The sequence below is a fragment of the Drosophila obscura genome, unplaced genomic scaffold (genome assembly GCF_018151105.1).
Source record: "Drosophila obscura isolate BZ-5 IFL unplaced genomic scaffold, ASM1815110v1 contig_150, whole genome shotgun sequence".
Lineage (NCBI taxonomy): Eukaryota > Metazoa > Arthropoda > Insecta > Diptera > Drosophilidae > Drosophila > Drosophila obscura.
The window spans coordinates 5119972-5142116 of NW_024542736.1; the positions used below are offsets into that span (position 1 = coordinate 5119972).

The following is a 22145-nucleotide window of genomic DNA, read 5'->3' on the forward strand; positions in this document are numbered from 1 at the left end:
GGCCCACGTATAATATTCCAATGGTAATAATTTGATCAGTATTTCAGGGTTCAATGAGATATTTTTATTTATTTCTGTTACATATATTATTTTCTTTAACATAAATATTTAACATTTACTTTAGATGAAGACACAGAGAGAGTGATAGAGAGAGGGTGAGCAGATAAAGAGTGGGTGAGGGAGGGTTATAGTTAGTTTTAGCACTTAACACTTCTTAGCCTTTTGTACAGTAATTAACTTAAATTTAACTATGCCACACCCACCCAAAAAACAATCCTACAATCAATCATTAAGCTTAGAAGAACGAACATTCAGCTGAACAGTTGGATATCGTAGTATTTTTGTGCACATTGATATTGCTATATATTATATATAACTAGATACATATACTGTATATGGTTATTAACAGATTTCCCCTTAATTAGTCAATGATTTTAGATATAGTGTGTAAGAGGGGTAGAGAGAGGGGGAGACTTTCGGTGTGATGGCTTAAGAACTATAAAGCTATTTTTCAGTTACAGTAAAGTAGAGACTTGTCATCTTCATAACATTACCGATAGATCAATGGAAACTTAAACGAACTTCTGGAGTTAGTACTGCTTAGCCTATATACTCGAAAGTATCTATTTTCTTGATAGAACATATAAATATTTGCTTTTGGTTTTGGTTTCTGTTTCTTTGTTTTGTTTTGTTTTGCTTTGTTTTGTTGTACAGTTTTGTGTGGAGTTTACTTTTCTCTTGGTGCAGTTTGAGTTTTGTTTTGTTTTGCTAACAATATGCTGGTCGATAGCCCTGTATATGTAGAAGTTGACGAACCCAAAGTACATACATCTATATCTATGCAGTATATATATTTGTATATTATATATCATTTGTTTTCTTTGGTTTCTTCTTTTGGTGCCTTTTGGTTATGCTAATTTACGTTTACGGCTTAATTAGGGTTGTCCCAAAAGTTGAGAGTGGTTTTAGTTAGAATATTCCGCCTTACATGGGTTTCCGCTCGCAGATTTGTATACAGTTCGAGTAGGAGTAGGAGTATTGTATTTTATCTTTACACACAAAAAAGTTCAGCCTAAGAAACCATCACAAAAGTAGAATCATAATAAATACATGTTAACAAATATCGCTTTTTTAAACAACTACAAGGATCACACACGTACGGACACGGAGATAGTTTTAACATTTTTACAGGACCATTATCTCTAGCTGAAACGAGAAAACAATTTAGAGGTTTAGATTTAATGGCAGCTAAAAACAAATATGGAAATATACAGACTCTTGTGTCGGTCATGCACGGCCCTCCCAATGAATGCCGTTGCGGAGGAGCCAAATCAGTGCCATGTTTGTTTGTTTAACCGTTTGGCTCCCGTGAGCACGCAATTCAATTTAACCCTTCACGCCCAATTACGCCGCAAAGCCGGGCCCCTCTAGACCCAGCCACAGACTCGTAGCCAGAGAGAGAGAGAGCCACAGCCAGTAACAGTGTCAATGTCAAAAGTGGGACTTTGGCCATGTGGAAAGAGAACAGAACAGAACAGAATAGAAGAGCGGAAACTTCTCGTTGGGTTCTTGTTTGTTATGCCAACTGCGTTTTAGGGTAGGTGGATGAAGGGCCCGATAAAAGCCACAAAACAGTAAAAACTACAAAGGCGCAAACAACTTTTGATTGCCAAAAACTGGCCAACGTGTATGCGAGAGACCCTGACACCGGTCCTGGTTCGCCTTTTGTTGGGAAATTTTCAAAATTTCAATCACGTAAGCAATTCCCTGCCCGCATTCTCGCTGTTTTTTTCTGTTGTTTTTGTTTTTTTTTTTAGGTAAAGTTAGTTTTAAGGTCTGCCAGAAAACGATTATTTATAGCATTAGTGGAACAATTTTGTTGGTCTCAATGTCGATGTCGGTTTCGGTTTCGGTTACAGTTTCAGTTTCCTTTTTGCGGTTTGGCATGGTTCGATTTTCAATTTGCGTAAAATGCAAGCAGGAGATGAATAAATGAATCATTTGGAAGTGAATGCAAGTGGGTAGGATGCTATAGGGTAAAGGGTATAGGGTGGGGGCAACGAGTGCAGGATGGAGAGTATGGTAATTGCACATGCATGTTAACCCCAAAGCCGCTGACAGCAGCAGCATCAGGAGCATCTCCAGGATCCTGTCCCTGCCTCTGGCCCTGTCGACACGCTAAGCAATTTAACAATTTTACAGACAATTAAACAACAACATGCTGCTGTGGATGTTCCATCCTGTTCCTGTCCCCACAGCAGTAGTCCTTCGATGTCCTTCGGCCGAGCTGTCATTGAATCGACTACGACGACAAAATGGCTAAAATGTACTTGCATCTAATGCTCGGTTGTCCTCTGGACCCGCCTTGTCATGGCTTGCACATAAAATATCGATTAGTTTAATGTGCAAAAATAGCAGCAAGTGTTTCTTTGGGGGTCATCTCCCCATTCCCCTATCACCCTCACCCTCCCCCTCCCCCTCCACAGCACATGTACGAATGGAGAGAAATTTTCAACAAATTGAATTAAAATTGTAAATATCGCTTCGGAGGACTGCCCCGAACTTTATGGACCCCCACAAATCAAATGCACAAAGGTGAGCAAAATGTTGGTCGGGTGGCGGGAATTGTGGCAGGGATTGTGTCTGTCCGCAAAAGTTTACGCCTTTTGTCGTGTGGAATAAAAAAGAGGGAAAATGTCAAAAAGAAAGCAAGAAAAGCTAAAAATATCGCCGGCAACTGGAAACGGGAAACGGAAAAGGGGAGCCTGGGAGAAGCTACCAATACTGATTTTGCAGGCGTATCGCAGATAGCTTTGTTTTCCCCATTTTTTTGCGCAAATTGCATTCCATTGAAAAAGCATAAACTTCCCGGTCACACACTCGATTTGCCACACATTTTTCCCATGTGAAAAAATGCGGAGAAATAGTACTACGAGAATACTCGTATTTCAATTGAAGTGTGGAACAAAAATGGGAAAATTGCAAGAGTCTCTGGGGCCTTAAAGTTGGAAGAAAAATTGGCAAATCAGAAGGCTAAGTAAGTGATTCATGCGGCATATTTTCAACAGTATCTCGCATTTGTGCGCAGTTATTTTTAATCAAAACATTGCCTAATATACGGACGAACAAATATACAAGTCGTAATGAAAACAAGCTCATCACTTATACTTATTTTTTACAGCCTTAAATGGGGATGCTAATACAAAATCCATTCGGTTTGCTCGCCATTTTAAGTACTCACATATATTGCCATTGAATGGGTATATTTCTACCCCGATATGGCACACATTATCGTTAAATGTCGGCAACAACAGCCAGTTGGCATGCAACTTGATGACTGGGAAGTTGTCGGCTGGAATTTTGATGATGCCATTCAACAGGAGGCGAATGTGGGAGTGCTAGTATGTGTGCGAGTGTTTGTATGTATGTGTGGTCTCTAACGATGGCTCGTTAGAAATGGATTAACATTGATTAGTTTGTATGGCAGCAGCACACTGAAGCAGAAATTTGTCTAATTAAAGGTCGGGTAGACAGACACCCGGCAAATAAATTGAAATTTTCTTTTAATAAATCTCGGAATTGTGCTTATTCTTTCGCTAAAAAAATATCAAATTTTCAAGGGTATAAAATCACAGACTTTGGTCCTTCTTTGGTTTCCTTTCTACGGGCCCGCCTGCCGTAAATGTAATCCTGGTTTGGGGTTTTCCTCCCCGTTTTTTTTTCGTTGCTCATAATTTTCCTTCATTTTTCCTATTTAGTCTTATTTATTCTTTACATCCGGCCTATTTGTACAGGAAGTTGCTGGGGAGATTCGGTTTCTGCCTTTTCTTGGGTTCGCTTTGGTTTCCTGGCTTCGCACTTTAAAGAGCTACCAGGGACGAGGTTGAAATGTTGAAATTCGCTTATCGATGCGGATTTGCTATCCAATTACGTGTTCATATACAGTGCCTGCAGCTGAATTCTAATTAATTTTAATGAGTGGCTGCCTCGGCTGCAGTTCAAGTTGCATATGGCTCCTTCAATTCCATCAATCGAAGAGTGGGGCTCTGTCATCCATCATACCCCAGACAGATACATATTTATTTCTCCCACAACAAAGGGCGAGTTTTCTATACATTTCCGCATCAATGCCGCCGCCATCGACCTCGCAAAATTTCCGTTTCCTGTGCGCCAAAAACACAAATACGGAGCCCAGAAAAAAAAACCCAATCAAATAAATATTTACACAACTAAATACAGCATAAGCTCTTATGCGACAATTGGGCGTGGCATTCAAGGCCAGGCGTCTTATTAAAAATTTAGTTGAAATTGCCAGTGACAGGCGTGCAAAGTTTGTCAGCTGCAGAGAGGAACGGGACGGGACGGGACAGACTTCCCTCTCTCTCATTAAAAATTCATAAAGATGGAAATTATGATTGCGATGAGACGACGACAAAATGTCAGTGGCAAAGGCGTCCATAGGCTTCCCTGCTGCTGCTTCTGCTGCTCCCATCCTGTCTCCTCTGTGACACATGCCAGAGACCCAGAGAGAGAGAGATAACTCCCAACCCAAGGAATTTCCGAGCTAGTTATGATTATGAAGTAATAATGCTGGTGACACTGGCACAAGGCGATAATGAGGGCGGAGAGAAGAGCGCTACGCATACGCCTCGTGTGCCCCAAAAGAGTTGAGGTCTGGCAGAGGGTGCCTGCTCCTATTCAATGGAAATTACTTACATGTTGGCACAAGGAATTCTCCAGCTTTCATTGAATTATCTGTACACCTTGTCTGTGAGCCACAAAAGCAAATGGCTGCCAGGTGCATGTGGTTGGAGTCAACTCTTTGGGTTGCTTAGTTTTTCGGAGACCCGACATAAAAGTTTTCGTATCTAGATTACTCTTGGTACCCAACTTTTATTGTCCTGACTGGGGCCTTGTTAATAAGGGATGTTGGGCCCCCAAGCAATTGCATGCGATGGGTAATTTAACTGCATCAAAGAAGGACTGGGACTGGGATCAACATTTGCCTGGGCAAACAATCGAGGCGTGGCTTAATCGAAAACTCGGCACTAATTTCAATTAAAGTTGGAACGAAGGCAAACAGCCAAACTAGCAGCAAATCGACATTCAACTGCAGATTGCACACCAGCCACAAAATGCACTGCTTTGCAACAACATTAACCGACTCTAGCCCAACATCCCTGACATCCTCCGGCAGCCGCAGACAGGTCCTTGGATGGCATTCATTTGCATACCATCGCACGCCGAGGCATGTCAGGCAGCAGTTGCCGTTGCCGTTGCAGTTGCTTCCCCTCTAAATGCTGCGGCCAACAAATCAATTTGAGGCGGGCTTACCATACAAAATTGAACTCGATCGTTGTTTGTACAGCTGTCAGGGGGATGGGAATAAATCGATTCGAAAGATGAAGCTACTCCAAACAGCAAGTTACAAGACGTTCCGTGTTTGTGGTTTTAAATTGTTACCCAACACTAAAGTCACCACGGTCCTACTTATTACACAACATTGCATCGCTTTTAGCACTGCTAATAGAATAAAAAGAATACATAATTATTTTGACATTAGTTTTGTTTTCCCTTGAACTAAATTGTTTGCCTTTGGCGCTTTTGTGGCTTTGCGATGTTTATTAATTATGTAAGTACACTAACGTAACAGCTTAAGAGGAAAAAGGGTTCATTGAAGGCAGTGCCATGCCACATGGGAGTACAATTTCCGCCTTTTCTTGGAACTGCCTACTGCCTACCCGGGAGACGGTTCCTTGCGATGCTCCTCCTGTTTGCTCATCTTAAATATTTGTTTTCAAAATATGTGTTAAATTCCCCCGTATCTTTTCTATGGCTTGCGGTCTTTTGGCTCGCAGAGAACTTTTTGACGTCCAAAAAAACACACAAAATAACTGGCAGCAAACAGACTAAGGGAGGGGTGCGGCGTAGGGCTTGTCACTAGCTCTCCGTTGACAAAATCCTTTGCCACAGCCTCGAGTGGAGCCTCGAGTAGAGGCTTGGAGAGGCTGCCTCGTGGAGAGATATATATTTAACTGCTTGGCATATTATGGCTTTTATATTGAGTTGTTTTGGACTTATCTAGTTTACGGCCAACAGGCCTGTGTGGAAGCCGAAAGGATTGGCCAAACAGAGCAGAGAACAAGTCCCGTCAGCTCTCCGAGCGTTACTCTTTATGGCTGGCATTAAAATTTGTTTTGAACTGCTGCCGAGATAGGGCCAGAGCCATGGTTACAACTAATGCCAATGGATCCGAGGCAAATAGCCAGATAATGTGGCATGAATTACGTAGTAGGTATACACACGTGTATGCGGTATGCGGCAGCTGAAGAAATGTAAATCATTTGTAAAGTGACTTGGCTAAGTGGTCGGGTTGGGTTGGGTTGTGTGGCCTGAATGCAGCTGGGTAGTAGAGAGCATTAACATAAATTACCTTGCATCACGATCCGACGTCTCTGACTCCAGCCGCAACGTGCCACCAGCAACAATCACTTACACACACACACACACATACACAGAGATACTTAGACACAGTTGCACATGCAGGACACACAGATGCAGGCAGGACAAATACAAAGTCATTGAAATGAAGTGGTTAAGTGGTCGACTTGCAGGACCAGACAGACGGGCAGACAGGCAGACTGGCAGACGGACAAGACTGACACACAGACACGTAGCTTTTGCTGTGGAAACTTTACAGGATGTTTCAGCAGCAGCAAGATGAATCCTTGCACATTTCCTATGTGTCCAACGGCGACGCACTGGCTGCCCCGCCTGCCCCGGCCGACGAGGTACGTGAGACACTGGCATGGGCGCCCAATCTTTGACTGCTCGTGCCCGGCGCGCCCGTCGGCGTGGTGGGCTGGAGGAGCGGCGAGTCCAGGCTGCCATTGCCGCCGGCTGTGGCGCCGCTACCACTCGCTCCCAGACTGCTGGTGGCACGCGTCAGGAACCAGCAGTCCATGGGCGTGGGCTTGCCCTTCATGATAACCGGGCCGCGGTACTCCAAATGAAATGAATCATCCTGGTTGATCGCCTGGCACAGCAGTCTGCAAAGAGAAAGAATGCAAAAGGAACGAATGAGTCTCACGCTGAAGGAACGGAAATAAAAGGAATGTCTCCTGCCGCAGCAGCGGAAATAAAGGGAATGACTCCCGTGCCAGAGGCGGCTATGGGAAAAGTCCCTGGCGACATAAAGAAACCGCTTTGAGTTATGTGAAGGAGGCGTGCCCTAAGAGGCCATAATGCACTGCGGATGGTGCATAAGACAGATGCATATCCTCGCAGTCAGTTCGTGCATCTCGCCCAATAAATGGCTGCCATAATTTCTGCCTGTGCGACAAACGCAGAACAGCAGTTCGACTTTTTATTAGATTGCATCTCATGGAATTATGTAAATTCACTTATTGTGGTTTACACACTCAGCCACATGGACAGACACATACATAGTATATCCGCCACGGAGCCGCACAGACCCATATGTAAACGCCCATGAAATTTTGGTGAAAACGAAAACAGAATAACAAGTACAGAGCGGGTTTTCAATGTTACAACTTTGGAGTACCCAGTACCCATACATTCACATAATTTAAAGTGTTAAAAGTGCTTCGGTGGGGCGCTGCCTATATGCCCTTAGGTTTTACGCGTACCCTGCATAAAAATGTCGCCAGGCTTTCAACTCGGACGCACTTCCGTTTTCGCCTCGAGTAACCGCATTCACTGTTGCTGCATATGTGTCCGCATATATGGATATACCAGTGTGTGTGTGTGTGTGTGTGTGTGTATATACAATTTACATCGGATACGAGTACTCTTTTGATTGCGTACGCATTTAATTCAATTTATTTGCGAAATTTGCCACATTGAATGGCCTGCATATGGCCATAATACGGTGACCGCCTTTTTAATTAGCGTTGAGCTCTGTTGGCCCTGTTGGTCCTGTTGGTCGGCACCGATCAGGTGTGTGCCTGTGTAATTACGGGTGTATATGTTTAAAGGGAAACAAAATCCACATGGATAATGAAGTGCAGTTAATTATGAACCCTTTAGAGTGCGGGAACCCTGGTTTGGCCCCACATTTATTTGCATGTGCGATTAAGGCGAAGCGACTGAAACCTTTAGTCAGACGTTATTATCCCTACATAATGTCTGGGTACGCTCTCCCCTCTCTGAATCTCTGGGTGTGCGTGTGCGTGTGTTCTTAATTAATGTTTATGGCTGTGCTTAAATATTTACTCAACGCTTAATTGTCTGTCCAAATATTAACGCGTGCAAACAGTGCCACGGATGCCGCATAAGCAGAAAATGAATAATTTATGTGGAAATTGATATGTCGCCCCAACGAACGCTTAAGAAAAATATGGAATATTCGTATTCCACAAAGCAAACAATGCGCCAAGTAAACATTCAGTGATGGTTGTTATTTGAAAATTTCAATATATTCGCATGAATAAGCATTAAAAAAACAATAGAAAAGTGGAAAACCCATTGTTGTCCATGAATGTTATGGTCCATATTCATGGCTGGTGGTTGTCCAGCGACACTTTGGTATTCATTAAACCAATAAAAACCAATTGTTAAGGGTTTAATTTTTATCATATGGCAATTTAAAATGTGGAAAATAAATATTTATAGCCTTGTGGGAATTTTATTATTTTGGATAGAGATATTGCTAACTCATAAAGCATACGAATGTACCAGACAGACCGAAAGTCGTAACCGCCCAGATCGGATCATTATATCAGATATTCCAACTAAACGATAATTTGTAATAACGCTGTAATTATTATCTGCGTAATTTAAGGATATTTAATATATCCATAGCAATTATTAAGAAAGCAGCCTTTGTTTTTCGTTTAATTTCATTTGAATTCTCTTTCATGTTAATGAACCGCATTTAAAAGGCCTCTCTACCACTCACTCACGCACCCACTACATGGCTCTCTTCCCACCCAGAGAGCACACTGTTATTCAAGCAGAGAGGAGAGGGTGTGCACAGGGTGAGAGCAAGTAGGTAAACAGCTGAGCGCTCCATTTGAATTTTATCTACCGTTCCTGCCGGCAGCTTTCGTGGAGTGAAATTTCTATGTGAGTTTTGTGCGATAAATAAAACGGTTTGGTTTTTGGCGGAATAAGGCTAGAAAATTGGTCTATTACACTCCATTTCAATTGAATCAGAGAGCAGCACTCAAAGATTGAAAGTGGCCAAATAAATCCACTTGGCGGCTGGTAATCAAACACCTGTTTGCCATCACCACACACACACATGTCAATGCAGGAATACTTTTTCAGTTATTTCCATTGAAAAATCACCAGCAATGAATCTCGTTTTGATATATGTACCTGTATATTGTACGGGTCGGATTGCTAGAGCTCTGTTCAGTACTAATTTGTTTATATTTTCAATGTTTTCGTGCTTTGTTATTCTCGGCGCACATCATTGCCAGCACGAAAAAATCAATAGCAACAGTGAGAGAGAGAGGGCAGAAGAGAGAGTGCTGTGCTGTCACTCTCAAACAGCTGGACGCAGGCTATATTTGATATGAAGGTGAGGGAGTGTACACCTCTCAGTATAGCCTTGGGTGCATTCCTCCCTCTCTGTTCATTACCTTTTCACCAATATCCACTGTTTCTCTCCGCTCCGTGCATTCGTTTCTTCTGTTCGGGAATTTTTTCTAACGGAATTTTAACGAAATTTAAATTTCTGTGTGGAACTTTTTTTGTAAATGAATTGTTAAGTTTTTGTTGCGTTAATTGTTTGTGACATGTTTTTGCAGTTGCTCGATGCATTTCAGCGGCTTGTAAGTCAATTAAAACGTCAATTTGTGTGGATTCGCTGCTGGTTGCCATTGCCGCAGCGCTTGTACGGCTTCCGGCGGTCATTTTTCATAGACCCGGCACGGACGAGGGCACGCGAACGGGCCAGCTACCAGTGCAATTCGAGGGCATCGCGTCGCCAACTGGTCATGGACTACATCTTCGAGTGCTTCTTCGAGAACACATTCGATCAGATCACCCGCAACGGGCTGCAGGATCGCCAGTCGCGCCGCAATGTGCTCGACCATCTTAGCTCTATTATCAAGGGCTGCAGCGAGGGCCAGAATACGCAGACAGATGAGGTGGCTGGCATCGCCGTGGTGGCGGCCATGCGATATCATCGTCTGGCCAAGGAGGATAACGGGGGTCAGGTGAGCTACATTAAATCTTTTCTTTTGAATAGTATTTGTATTTATCAAGCTCTCATTTGGCATCCATTGCAATTAACTTGAAAGTGTTTGACATACTTCGGCATAACTTTTGCTCCTTCTCATTTCTCATATGTGTTGCTCCCACAGGTATGCCTCATGGGCAAGTATCACAACATCCTGTACATCGCCCTGCGCACCTGCTGGGACTGGGGAGTGCGCGACTCCGAGGTGGTCGTCCAACTCTTGGGTAAGTCAAAGCCGAAAGAAAGCCCCAACGAGCAGCAAAAGTAAAGCTCAAAGCGGCAGCGGCAGCCCCAACTAAATAATTTAATTTGTATGCATATGTATGCGGTGGAAATTTCTTTCTCTCCCCGTGAGTGGGGAATGGAGAGGTTTGGGCGTGGCTGGGGCTTTGCGTATTTTAATGAATTTTATCCCATCGCATCAGATTATTACGCCCATAAGCAGAATGGCTGGCTGGCTGGCAGCCAGTTTTCACTTTAATCACGTGTTTCTGCTAATTGCGTTAAGAAAGTGTTGCTAATGTTATTTTGTTGTTTTTGCTGATGTTGCCCCCCTCATTATTGTTGTTCGTGTTGTTGGGGCTGTTGCTGCATCGTAAAACTTGTAAAGTGCCTTAAAGTGTTGCAAGTTATTTGGGGCGTGTCCTATGCGTGTGCCTGGGCTCTAATTAAAATGCTGCGTAAAGTTTTGTGAGCGAATGAAAGTGCCAGAAATTAATGGCATGCCTCTGTCAAGGGAACAGGACAACAAACCACTGAGACCCAGGACATGGACTAGGCCTGTCCCTGTCCCTGTCCCGGACTCGTGTGCAATAAAATGTCTGCCTTGTTTGTACTGTCCCCCCACTTGTTTGCTCTTGTCTAACATTCAGTCGAGCTTTGTCGTGTTTTCGGGCTCTCATTTTACCAGCCACATATCTGGCAGCTTCCGTTTCGTTTCCCGTTGACTTCATTTTGCTGCCAAAAAAAGAAGAAGCCAGAGAAACCAAAAGCCAAAAACTCAGCCAAGCAGCAACAAGTGCAGCCACGTAATTAGCTTTTTTACGACCGCATTTCCATGGCCGCTGCGATTTGATGACATTATTTAACCGTCTCTCTTCTTTCGCCATTCCCCGTTCGCCGTTTGCCTTTCGCATTTATCCTTTCTCCGTTTCACCAACTCAAAAACTAACCGCAACGAAGTGGCCATTTATGAGTGCGAGAAGACTTTCGAGCGGATATTCCTGGGCGCCTTGTTTGGGCCACATGCTCCACACTTTATCGCCGGTTGGCGCAGCGACTTTCAGGATCAGGTGAGAGTATGCAGCCCACCCCCTTAGCATAGGAAAGGCACTCATGCAAGCCCCATGTATTCGCAGCATGAAAATGTCCGGGCCGTGGTTTACTTTCTGAAGCATGCCACACGCGAGAAGCTCACGTTGCCCGTCTGGATACCGCGCTTCGAGGAGGAGCGACAGCTCAGGTGAGTGTTTGCCTTGCGTTCCCTTTGACTTAGTCCCCGGATTGTCCTGTTCTGGCTTATATAATCGCGGTGACACAAGCTGCATGTTGCTGCCTCCAGCCATCTCCAGCACTGGTCGTGTTAATTGGTTAGTTTCGTGGAGGGAATGCAGAAGGGCAAAAGGGTACATTGTTTTCGTTTTAGTATCTGTAACGAAGCGGAGGAGGCGAAAACGCCACCACAGAAAAGATGTTTTGTATGTCTGTATGTCAAATAGATCTGAGTGGAAGGGTATCCCATAGTCTGACGGGCAGCGACGGGCAGTGTGGCCCGACTGTAATTGTAAGTGAATTTGTGCTCTTCGTAATTTATAATTATAATTGTATTTCGCATACAATAAGAAACGAAACAACAAGCCTATTAATACCCCTGGGGAAACTAAGGAAAGAGTTGCGACACGGAAAAAGGAGACCAGAGAAATGAAAGGATTTTAATTAAATTAATACATCAGCCATTGTTGTGGCTCTCCATACGGGTGTTTGTGTGGGTGTGTGTGTCTGCCATAATTGAGTGAAAGATGGCGACACTTTACACACTCTCACTCTCACACCCACACCCAGACACATTCTCACACTCGCACACAGAGATTCATTCAGACAATGGCCGCAGCGGCTCTCAATCACTGGCGCTTGCTGCTCGGGCCGCTGCTGGTGTCATGTATAATTAAGATTTTCACTTCCAGAACGTTGGGGTTTTCTCGTTTCGTCTCGTTTCGTTTCTCTGCACTTCTGCGCCTCTTCTGCTCAGCGGAGATTTATGCACATATGTGAGGGGTGTCCCTGATGCGATAAGCTGGAAACCAACAGGCAGCAATGTAAACCTTTTGTTATTTCGGCTTTGTTTCTCAGCACTCCCGAGGATTAAAGTCAAAAATGCGTGTAATAAGCGCACAAAGCTCTCTCACTCACATCTGCCACGCCCCCCAATCTATACACACGCACACAAATGTCTCTTTATGGGTGTGCGTGTGTGTGTACTTCTTAAACAAACAGAGACACAGAAAAAAAGCTGACTGACTGGCAAACATTAAGACGACATTTATGATGCCCTCTCGCAACAGCAGCCAGTGCCATGAATAAGCGTTAATAGCTGTGAATGTGTGCGTGTGTGCTTCTGTGTGTGTGTGTTTTTGTTTGTGTACCGGATGTGAGCAAGCAGTACGCCAAGAAGTACCAAAATAAATGTTTTGGCCAAATGCCGTTAAAGTTGCATGAATCAGAGCTCAAAAATAGCATATTGGAAAAAGTTGTACCGTGGAGCATACACAGAATCCACAAGGGCATGGAACTACATTAAGGTGTTAAAAGATATGGAAAAATCGCATGACTTCTAAAGGTTTATTTCTACGACTCTTATGTTTTAATCAAAGTTTTCATTATCGCAAATGGTAGAGCTCTGCCAAAGCATTTTAAACCTGTGGCATTTATATTTTCTTTTCTCCAGAAGTGCCTATCATTTTTACTCGTTACTTGTTCTAGCTCACATACAATGTATTTCGTATGCCATTGTCCCTCTGGCCTAAGTTATGCATGTCATTTTGATGTGCTAAGCCAACTTTTAACTCGGCAAAGCGATAAGTCATACGAGCACTCACCAAAATCCCCGAGTAGAAAGTTAAAAGTACTCACTGCAGATGAATCAAAGACGAAAGAGCTCAGGCCGAGAGGTCTAAGAGGCAAGAAGAACAACAACAGCTGACACCGATTTGATTTGTCAGTCAGCTCATCGGCCGATTAAATGGCAAATGTTTGATTTACGTTGCAAATCAGTTCCGAGTGGGGTGCTCTTGGCTGGGAAAGGTTTCACTCTGTCGCTTGCAAATGTCTTGATACTTGGCTCGTTGCTCGCTTTCGCTTTCGCTTTTATCGCTGCCAATAAAACGCAAATGAATTTCCAGGGCAATTTGCAGGCTGTCAGAAGGAGGAGGACGGGGATTTGTGTCTCAAAATGCGCTTATCGTGTGCTCAGGAGCGTAGGTGTAAGACAGTCACCTCTCTGTGTGTGTGGGAGCTACTTCCGGTTTATTGTGGTTTCTGGTCTTTTATTTGCCTATTTTTATGCGTACACATAAAAAGCATATGTATGCGTCTGTGTGGGTGTGTGGGTGTATTGTGTCGCAAATGTGCTTTAAGTGCAGTGTACAAGCTAATGCCTGAATGGAGACAAAAACGCCTCCAAGGAAAACGACTTTGGAAGGTTGGGGAAGTCTCTTTCTCTGCCAGAGCTTATGGAACGGAATGAGGAGTGAGGAATGAGTCGTAGTAGGCGAGCAACAAGCAGCTTAATTGTGCCCTGGCACTCTGTCGCTCTCCCTGTGTGTGCCCCATCTAGCCTGTTAGCTGCCTGTTAAAGCCAGCTTCTGGGCTTCTGCCCATTAAAGCTGCCACAAAGTGTGGCCTCAAAAGTAGCATTGCTTGACATTTATTCACTCACTCTTACACTCTTACACTCTCTTTCTTCTCGCTTGATCCCTTTCAGATTCATTGATGTGCCCATTGAGTCCTGCGGTAGGTCCTCGCCGCTGCGCATCGCCCTGCAGGCAAATGCTCCCGAACTGCTGCTCATTCTCCTAAGGTAAGATATGCCGAGGACTGGGGCGTTACTGGGCGTTAAGATGGGCTCCCGTACCAGTGGCAGCCACTTCAATTAGCGCGAAATATGCAAAGCGGTCGCCACTTGGTGGCGCCGCCATGTATGCAACATAAACTACAAGACGCTTAGCATAAGCAAGTGGTTGACGACAGCACACACAAAAAAGTACCAAAAAAAAAAAGAAAAGCGAGAAAAAAATAAAAGAAGAAAGAAAATTATCATTAAATATGAAAGTCGCTGCCAAAGCGAATTTGCATCACAAGGCAGCCCTGCCATCGTCTCCATGCTGTCTCATGGTCGCAGGCCACCAGGCCACCAGGCAGCTCGAAAGTTACGAGTGCTATGCACTCAAAGGCAGCAAGAACCACAAGAAAGAAAGGCCAGAATTGGGCGCAGAACTTTAAGATACCCTTGCAGCCAGTTGGGCTTTAAACTTGCCAACTAGATACTGATCGGGAATACATTTGCTGCAGAACTGAAGGCACCATTCTCTTTAGATTGCAAACATCTGATCAACATGGTGTTACCCCCCGTCAAGGGTAGAACAAGCGGCGGAACTTAGCTGGCCAGAGATTAATAAATTTATATGTAAACGCCTGCAGTTTTCGGCAACCGACCTTGACTCTGGAGTCGCCCCCTTTTTCTGCCCTGTCCTGCCCTGGCAATTTATTGTTTCTTAACTTGATATTGCACGGCCACGCCTCATTGCTTTCTCTTTGCACCCCCTTGCCGCCTCCTACAATAAATATTCTTGGCACTGCCAGGCTTGCTTTTTCAATTTTTGATGCAGCGCCAAAAAAGATGCTTTGCATAAAGCGCGAATATTGATTGCAGGCCAGCAAAAGCAAAAGGCGGAGCGAGGCGAGGCGAGTCCCAATAAAACCAGAACAAGCAAAAGTTTCTGTCTACAAGTCATGGCTGAGATGCTCGCTTTGATGCTCTCTAGAGGGTACAGAACGGGCCATGAAAGGACACAGTGAAGCTAAATATTAGGGCTTCCTTTGGCCATATTTTCGTCGGAAATGTTCAGATTTTATATGAGATTTCTCTGGCGAGCAATCAAAGTAATTATTAAGGGTTCATAAATTTGACTGGGTCTTGCAACAGAATTTATTGACCCATATTTAAATATGCACCACCAAAAGTATGGCCTGGAAAAATGTTTAATATTCTGTGGTTCGGTGGGTTCTTTAATTGAATTTAAATATTCATTTTCATAGTACGTAAGAGGTGACGAATAGCGGCCTCGGGCCCTGTCAGAAACCGTTTAATAAATTGCTGAATGCTGTTCAGTAAATAACTATTTGTTAAAGCCGTAAAACGATTTAAATTTCATTATTCTGACATTCTTATACAATTTGTTACAGTCTGAAGCTCTTACATTTTTCCTTTGGAATATTTCGAAATTCTCTCTGCGAAAAGGGCGCTGGGTGCCATGAGGCAGGGGTACGGATGAGCAGCATGAGATCGAGATTCCTGGCAGCTGCGTTGATTGCACCAAGCAAATTGCAATTGCAATGGCTTCGATTGATGGCAAATGTTTGAGTTTGGCTTGCCAATTCCCCGCCGGCCATGCCCCATGGTCCCACTCCCCACTCCCCCACTCGCCATGCCCCAGCTCCTCCATGTTTCATCCGTTTCATCGCCCACTCTTGCTTTCCCTTCAAACCCGTTTGGGTGAGACTGGGGATTGTCAGTTGGTTTCTGTTTCTGTTTCTGCGTCGTCGCCTTTCTGCCTCATCATACTCTTATAGGAGGTACACATATTTTGCACTAAGATCCAAGCAGCAAGTAGGAGATGGATCACGAAGGGTAGCCAAATATTCGGCTACCGTTGCTACCCTTTCTTTGCTGTCTGATTCAGCTTTTGCGACTTCTGTTTCTGTTGGTGAAGCTGATGCGGCCATAAATTCTCGATATTGTTTCGCTTTTGTGTGTTTTAATTTGCGTTCGCTTTTCGCTTTGCTGCATTTTCATTTGAAATTGGCCATAAAATATGCAAATGGATGCGGTGAGATGTATTTGTTGGCATCGCCATAGCCAGTGCCACTGGCTCTCATCTCTGGCCCCCTGTTTGGTTGAGAGTTGATTTACTTGTGCATAATTGCGCATATGGCATGCGGGCCCTGTGGTTGCCAAAAGACAATATTTATATGACCAGACCAAATGAATGAGAGAACATATAAATTACAATGATTATCGGGCAGTGAAATGAATGGGCATTTGTGACAAACATTTTCAATTTAAAATGTGACACACAGCCGCCAATGAATGGCGGCAGCAGCTACACACATACCACAATTTGCACCTCATTTGCCATTCACTCGGGGCCCGCTACATTCATCCCTTTGTCTCTTTCAACCACTGCTATGACTATCCCCCCTCCCCCTCTCTCTCTCTCTCTCTCTATCACTGTCTGTGTGTGTGTGTGCAAGTGACACAACCGCGAGCCATGTCTGTTCATTATTTCATTTGTACATTGTGTCTATCGGGGCATCTAGCATTTATTACCTCCTGTCCTCGGACCTGCATTCACCGCAACCTAACCAACTACGAGTACGTGCTGGCAGCCTGCACGGGCATCTCATTTGCGAACAGTTACCCACTCACACTCCCCCACTGACCGCTTTCATTGTTGCAGATACGGCGCCTCACCGCATCCCCCGGACGGCGGCACCTCGGTGATTCTGGCACTGCTCGACAAACTAATTGAGAATGGCCGCAATTACAGCTACGAACTGGTGCTGTGCCTCAAGATACTGATGCGAAACGTGGCCATGATTGAGATGCCCTTTAAGGTGAGTACGATAATCTATCTTAAATGGGGGATTTTCCCTAGATACATCTCAATTTCCCATTCTTTCCATTTCAGCCTCTGTTGTATGCCTCACGCAGGGAGATGTTCTTCGAGCGCTACGGCAGACTGTTAATCGACAAAATAATTGGCAAGGAGCAGGTGTATGGTGTTCCCTCACTGCGTCATCTATGTCGGTAATTATGATCTTTGTGGTCTCTGTCCCATAACTCCCTAGAATAATGGCAAGTCAGGCAATGATAGACTGAAGTCTGACTTCCATTAGAAGTTTCACATTTTTATTCAATTACTTTGGCTTAGGGCTGTTCTGTTTTGGGGCTGTGCTGTGCTGCTCTTTCGATACGCTTGCTTAACTTTCTACGGGCAGACACAATTTTGTGATAAGCTCGAAAAATGGAATAAGCATAAGACAAGCAGAGAGGCGGACGGACGGACGGTTGGACGGACAACTCCCAGAAGACGGGCAGACGACTGACTGGCAGTTTGACAAACGTTTGGCCTGCCCCTAAGCCCTGAGCCCTGAGCCCTGACTGCCAGCTGCCAAGTCTTCTTATTCTGATTGTGGCTTGGTTCTGGCGCCTTTGTCATGTGGCTTATTGCAAGTTTGCTTTTCTTTTATGTCTTGTGTCAAAACTGTGTTGGGTGGGTCAAAACTTTGTCGCACGCATCAGTTGCTTATGGACCGCCCAGCGGACCTAATGAATTAAATTGAACCGAATTTCTTTGCCCACTTTGATCGGAATTTAGTCGAGAAGTTTGCCGGAGTTTGTTTTAATTTGATAAGTTGACTTCTGGCACTCATGCGGTACACATGGAACGTCGTGTGTGTGTATATTTGCCAAGCACTTGGTGACCCCGCGCGAACGGTCCGTATATTTGCCTTTTGCCGTGTCGCACGAAAAAACTGTCCATTGACATTGGCTCTGCTATCGGTTCGCTTTACTCTCCATACGTTTTTCCTCTGCATACATTTCCTCTCCATCCTTTTACACTACATTCGTTTGCTCTCCGGTTGTTTGCCAGCTTGTTTTTCTTTGGCCAATGTTTGCTGTGCTGCGGAAACTCGCGTTCGCTTCGGTTCGGTTCGTTTCGGTTCGGTTCGGGGGGTACTGCATAGCGCACAAAATTGTGGCTGCAGTGGAGAGTCCCATAAAGACGCAACATTAACTTGGTAATCAGAGAAGCTACATCCTGCCGCTGGCAGCAGTCTCCACTGTACTTGTAATTGAGTTGGCGTCCACTTGTCGTGGCTTCAAGTACACATGCAAGTGTGGGGCAGGAGCACGTCTGCTTGCATTTGATTTATATCGTCTGTGGCTGGTTCTTTGGCATTTTGTTTGCTATTTGTGATTTCAATTTATGCAAATCTCCCAGCACTCATTCCGTATGCATTCATTATGCATTGACCTCGATGGGAGACGGAGACGGATACGGAGACGACGCCATCTCAGCCACAAAACCGAGCAAGTACATTGCGTATACGCCCTGCAATCCCATGCCAGTAGGCGACTTTTTATCTGTGCTCCTCTGGGACGGGCGACAGCTTGCTTTATTGATTGGACAAATTTGTGGGTGGCCATAAAAAAGCCATACAAAAATGTGTCTGTTTCCCACCGCCGACAGTTGACAGACAAATTAACATGGACATAAACTTGCGCTCCTCCCCCTGGGCACAGCCGATTAGCATGTTCCTAAGCTTTGCCTGCATTTTATGACGCCAATTTTCGGGGAGGACTTTCTACTTTGGACAAGTTTCTGGGGAGCAGGTCGTGGGCCGTCAAAGCCACTTTAGAGCACGCACTTCCACTACCACTGGCTCCACATGAGCAGAGCTAACTTTTCTGAAAGCTCTCACTGTGCCTCAAAGTCATCCTGATTGTCCGTGAAGGCCGGGGCAAGCCGGGACAAGCGGAGAAAAATCCGCCACCAATATCCGCTACTTTAACTTCTTCCTCTAGTTGAAAAGGCCAACTTTAGTGAAAGTTTATGCCTGGCCCGGTTCTTTTTTTTTCTACTATTTCCCTCACAGGGAAAGTTTTAAGCACACGAACTTTGTTTGTTGTGCAGATTTTTGTTGTTGCTGTTGCTGCTGCCGCTGCCGCGCGCCGTATGAGCTGGAGAGCTTATTGTGTGAAACTTAAATTAATTTATGAAATATCCCGCTGAGATTGACGGAGCAAAAGCAATAGTCCGCAGGAAGTCACAAAAAATTTCATGCTAGTCAACAATTTTGAAGTTTCAATTTTCCAGAAATTCTCTCATGTGTTATGGGTCATGTGGGACCCAGAGGTGGAGGTGGTGAGGGAGAATTTGATAAATTCTTGGCAGGAAAAATGCCCCAAAATGGTTCATAATTTACTGATTTTATTAGCATAACATTCCAGCCGATATGTGTATCCTTTTAGCCCTTGAGGGATGAACAAAAGTGAGAAATTATGATGAAGAGAAAGTGGAATATTTGCTCTTAATTTGTTGATCTACTTTTCTTTCATTATTTATTATTAGAGGAGAATAAACATTTTCTTTAACTTCTTCGCCTTCTCTGTAGCTGCTGCATTCGCGACGTCCTCCGGGAGCATAATCAACTGCCCAACGGCATCGACACTTTGAGGCTGCCGATGCGATTGCAGCGCTATATTGACCTCACGGAAGAGCTGGAGGGAATACGGGGACAGCCAGAACCCCCCGAGCAGCCAAAGCCCAAGCCGGGTACTCGACTGGCAAGTGGCATGCAGCGGATGGACACCATCAGCAGCATTACCGAGAGCGAGGACGAGAGCGAGAACCGTGTCCAGCTGCTGGAGGCAGTCACGGATGCGGAAAAGGCCGCGGCCGCCGCCTTTGTGGCCGCCAGCGACGGGGCAGTCACTGCCGAGGCCAAGCAGGCTGCCACAGCAGCCTATGTGTCAGCTTGCGGACCCGAAGCCGATACCGATTTCCCACCTTTGCCCCAGCAGGACGATGACGGGGCCCCTGCCCCTGGCCCAGAGCTTAGCTAGTGAACACTCACCTGTAGGTGTGCTCGCTGACGTTGATGCGGCCGGGCACGCCTGTGGTCTCCGTGCGGCTGGTGAGGTTCACGGTGTTGCCGAAGAGACAGTAACGCGGCACTCGATTGCCAATCACGCCTGTCACGACTTCGCCCGAGTGGATGCCGATGGTAATTTGCTGCGGGGTTAGAAAATATATAGGAAATAGGGAATTTATAACTCGAATTTGTAAGAATTTATCTAGGAAATAAACAGAGTCGTATCCAGAGCAGCACTTCATTGCGCTAATAAACTTTGTTTCGCTTGGTGGCTGGCAAAGACGGGACCCAAGTCCCAGCCCCAACCCATCATCAACACCCAGGACGAAAGTTCCATTCCGGGCAGCCAACCGCAAAGGAATGTAGCAGGGAGAGGAAAACCAGCCAAAAGTTGCCACAATTACTTTCCAAAAACTTGCAGCAGAGAAGGAAAACTTTTCTTTAATTAAATTTAAAACGAAATGAGCTGCGGCTGCAGGGAAAGAGCAAAAAATACCCAGCAAAGGTCCTCGTTAGTAGGTGACGATGCGAGAACCCAACCCAAAGGGAGAGTCCAAAGCTGAGTCGGAGAAAAGTATATGTGTAAATGGGTAAAGTGCCAACGCAGCCAGAGATAAAGGCAAAGGACGAAAAGTTGTAATTACCAGAAAAACATTATATAAAACTAATTGCCAGCAGGTCCGATAAGAGCCGACTACGGGAATACCAAAAGCTCCACAGATAAAACCGAAAATGCAGAAAGTCGAACGACGAAGAACAGCCATCAGCAAACGAAATGAGAGACAGCTATTTGTACTCGTAAAAGTAAATCCAATCAGAGGAAATGGCAGAACACTCCTGGCATATTGTCCCGGTCAGCGAATGCAATCCTGATGAATGATTCAGCAGCGAGTTCGAAACAAAAGTCAACCATTTTGGCTTGGCTTTTTCTACTATGTTTTCGGGTTTATTTAATAATGATGCGGGAAAAAAGTACTCAACAGCAGAGCTGAAACGAATTGGGAATGCTCTCTGTGAGGTAGGTAAAATTATTTCTCAATTTTATGTACAATGTTTCTGCCTGCTCGTTTAAAGATTATTTTAACTTAAATGTCTTAAGCTGACGAGCAAAAGGGTATAATCTACATATATGGGGATAGGATTCCTAATGAGCCTTCAAAATGTTTTAGAAAGATATTGATTTGATTTCGCATAAAGTTATACCTTAAATATATTTCGCGTTAATATTTCGATAAAGATTCTTTTGAGAGATCAAAGGATTATCTTGAATATTTCCTGTTGTTCGTAGTTTTCTCGAGATGTTTCAAAACATATCCAAAAGCAAGATGAAGGTAGAGAGCAGAGTTTATGGAGTGAACTAAATCAATTTCCTGGCCGGACCCTAGAGTATATAAAGTACATAGTAAATGCAAAAACTTTGGCTGAAAAACCGAATCAATATTTATGGACTGCAAGCACAGGAAGTAGCCAACAAGGCACTAAGCAAACAGCCAAGACATAGCAAGAGAGAGTGAGAGAGAGAGAGAGAGAGGGGGTGGTGGTAACGATAAAGAGTAAGAGATAGGGCGGGGACATAGAACGAAAGGGAGGTGGGGAGCACAAAGCTGAGCAAAGTTTTTGCATGAAGAAAAACATTGGTATAATTGGCTTCATAAATGGGTGGCAAGGTCGAAGGGCTACCGGATGGCTGGATGGCTGGATGCTGCCTTTTATCAGGATTTAATGAAGCGCAAAATGACGCCAACGGTGGCAAGAAGCAGGGATGGGGTGGGGTGGGGTGGTAGGGATAGATATGCAACAGGCACTGTAGTTGTCGTCGTGGCCCAGTTTTTATCCGATTCCTCCCCCGGGGCGTTTTGTTAATTGCATTTCAAGCGATCTATCAAACCCTGGCCGGTTTGCCTTCGACGCGATAGATGCAGGAGCTACCGAAACCGGTGTGGATTCGGTTCGAAATGCGCTCGTATTCCCTTTTTTCGTATTTATTTTTTTGGTTTGA

General features: G+C 44.7%; 2 protein-coding genes across 5 annotated transcripts in view; one reads left to right on the forward strand and one right to left on the reverse strand.

Moving 5' to 3' along the window:
• Nucleotides 1-5538: 5538 nt before the first annotated feature.
• Nucleotides 5539-20391, forward strand: LOC111068781. Of its 2 annotated transcripts, XM_022358500.2 has the most exons (9): nucleotides 5540-5632; nucleotides 9777-10187; nucleotides 10335-10434; nucleotides 11393-11502; nucleotides 11569-11672; nucleotides 14190-14285; nucleotides 16945-17101; nucleotides 17176-17294; nucleotides 19667-20390. In XM_022358500.2, the coding sequence occupies exons 1-9, from the start codon at nucleotides 5618-5620 to the stop codon at nucleotides 20115-20117; spliced, it is 1563 nt and encodes a 520-aa protein (XP_022214192.2). In that variant the 5' UTR covers nucleotides 5540-5617; the 3' UTR covers nucleotides 20118-20390. The 2 variants fall into 2 exon arrangements, with proteins under 2 accessions (XP_022214201.2, XP_022214192.2); XM_022358509.2 differs by lacking the exon at nucleotides 14190-14285 and having other exon boundaries at nucleotides 5539-5632; nucleotides 19667-20391.
• The window catches only part of LOC111068764 (guanylate cyclase soluble subunit beta-1), a 37348-nt gene continuing 21838 nt past the window's right edge, over nucleotides 6636-22145 (reverse strand). For all 3 annotated transcript variants that reach the window (XM_022358488.2, XM_022358480.2, XM_041591590.1), the window contains exons 16-17: nucleotides 20129-20286; nucleotides 6636-7049 (exon numbers count right to left, since the gene is read on the reverse strand). In XM_022358488.2, coding sequence (XP_022214180.1) covers nucleotides 6740-7049; nucleotides 20129-20286 — 468 coding nt within the window. In that variant the 3' untranslated portion in view covers nucleotides 6636-6739. The remainder of the gene's footprint in view (nucleotides 7050-20128; nucleotides 20287-22145) is intronic.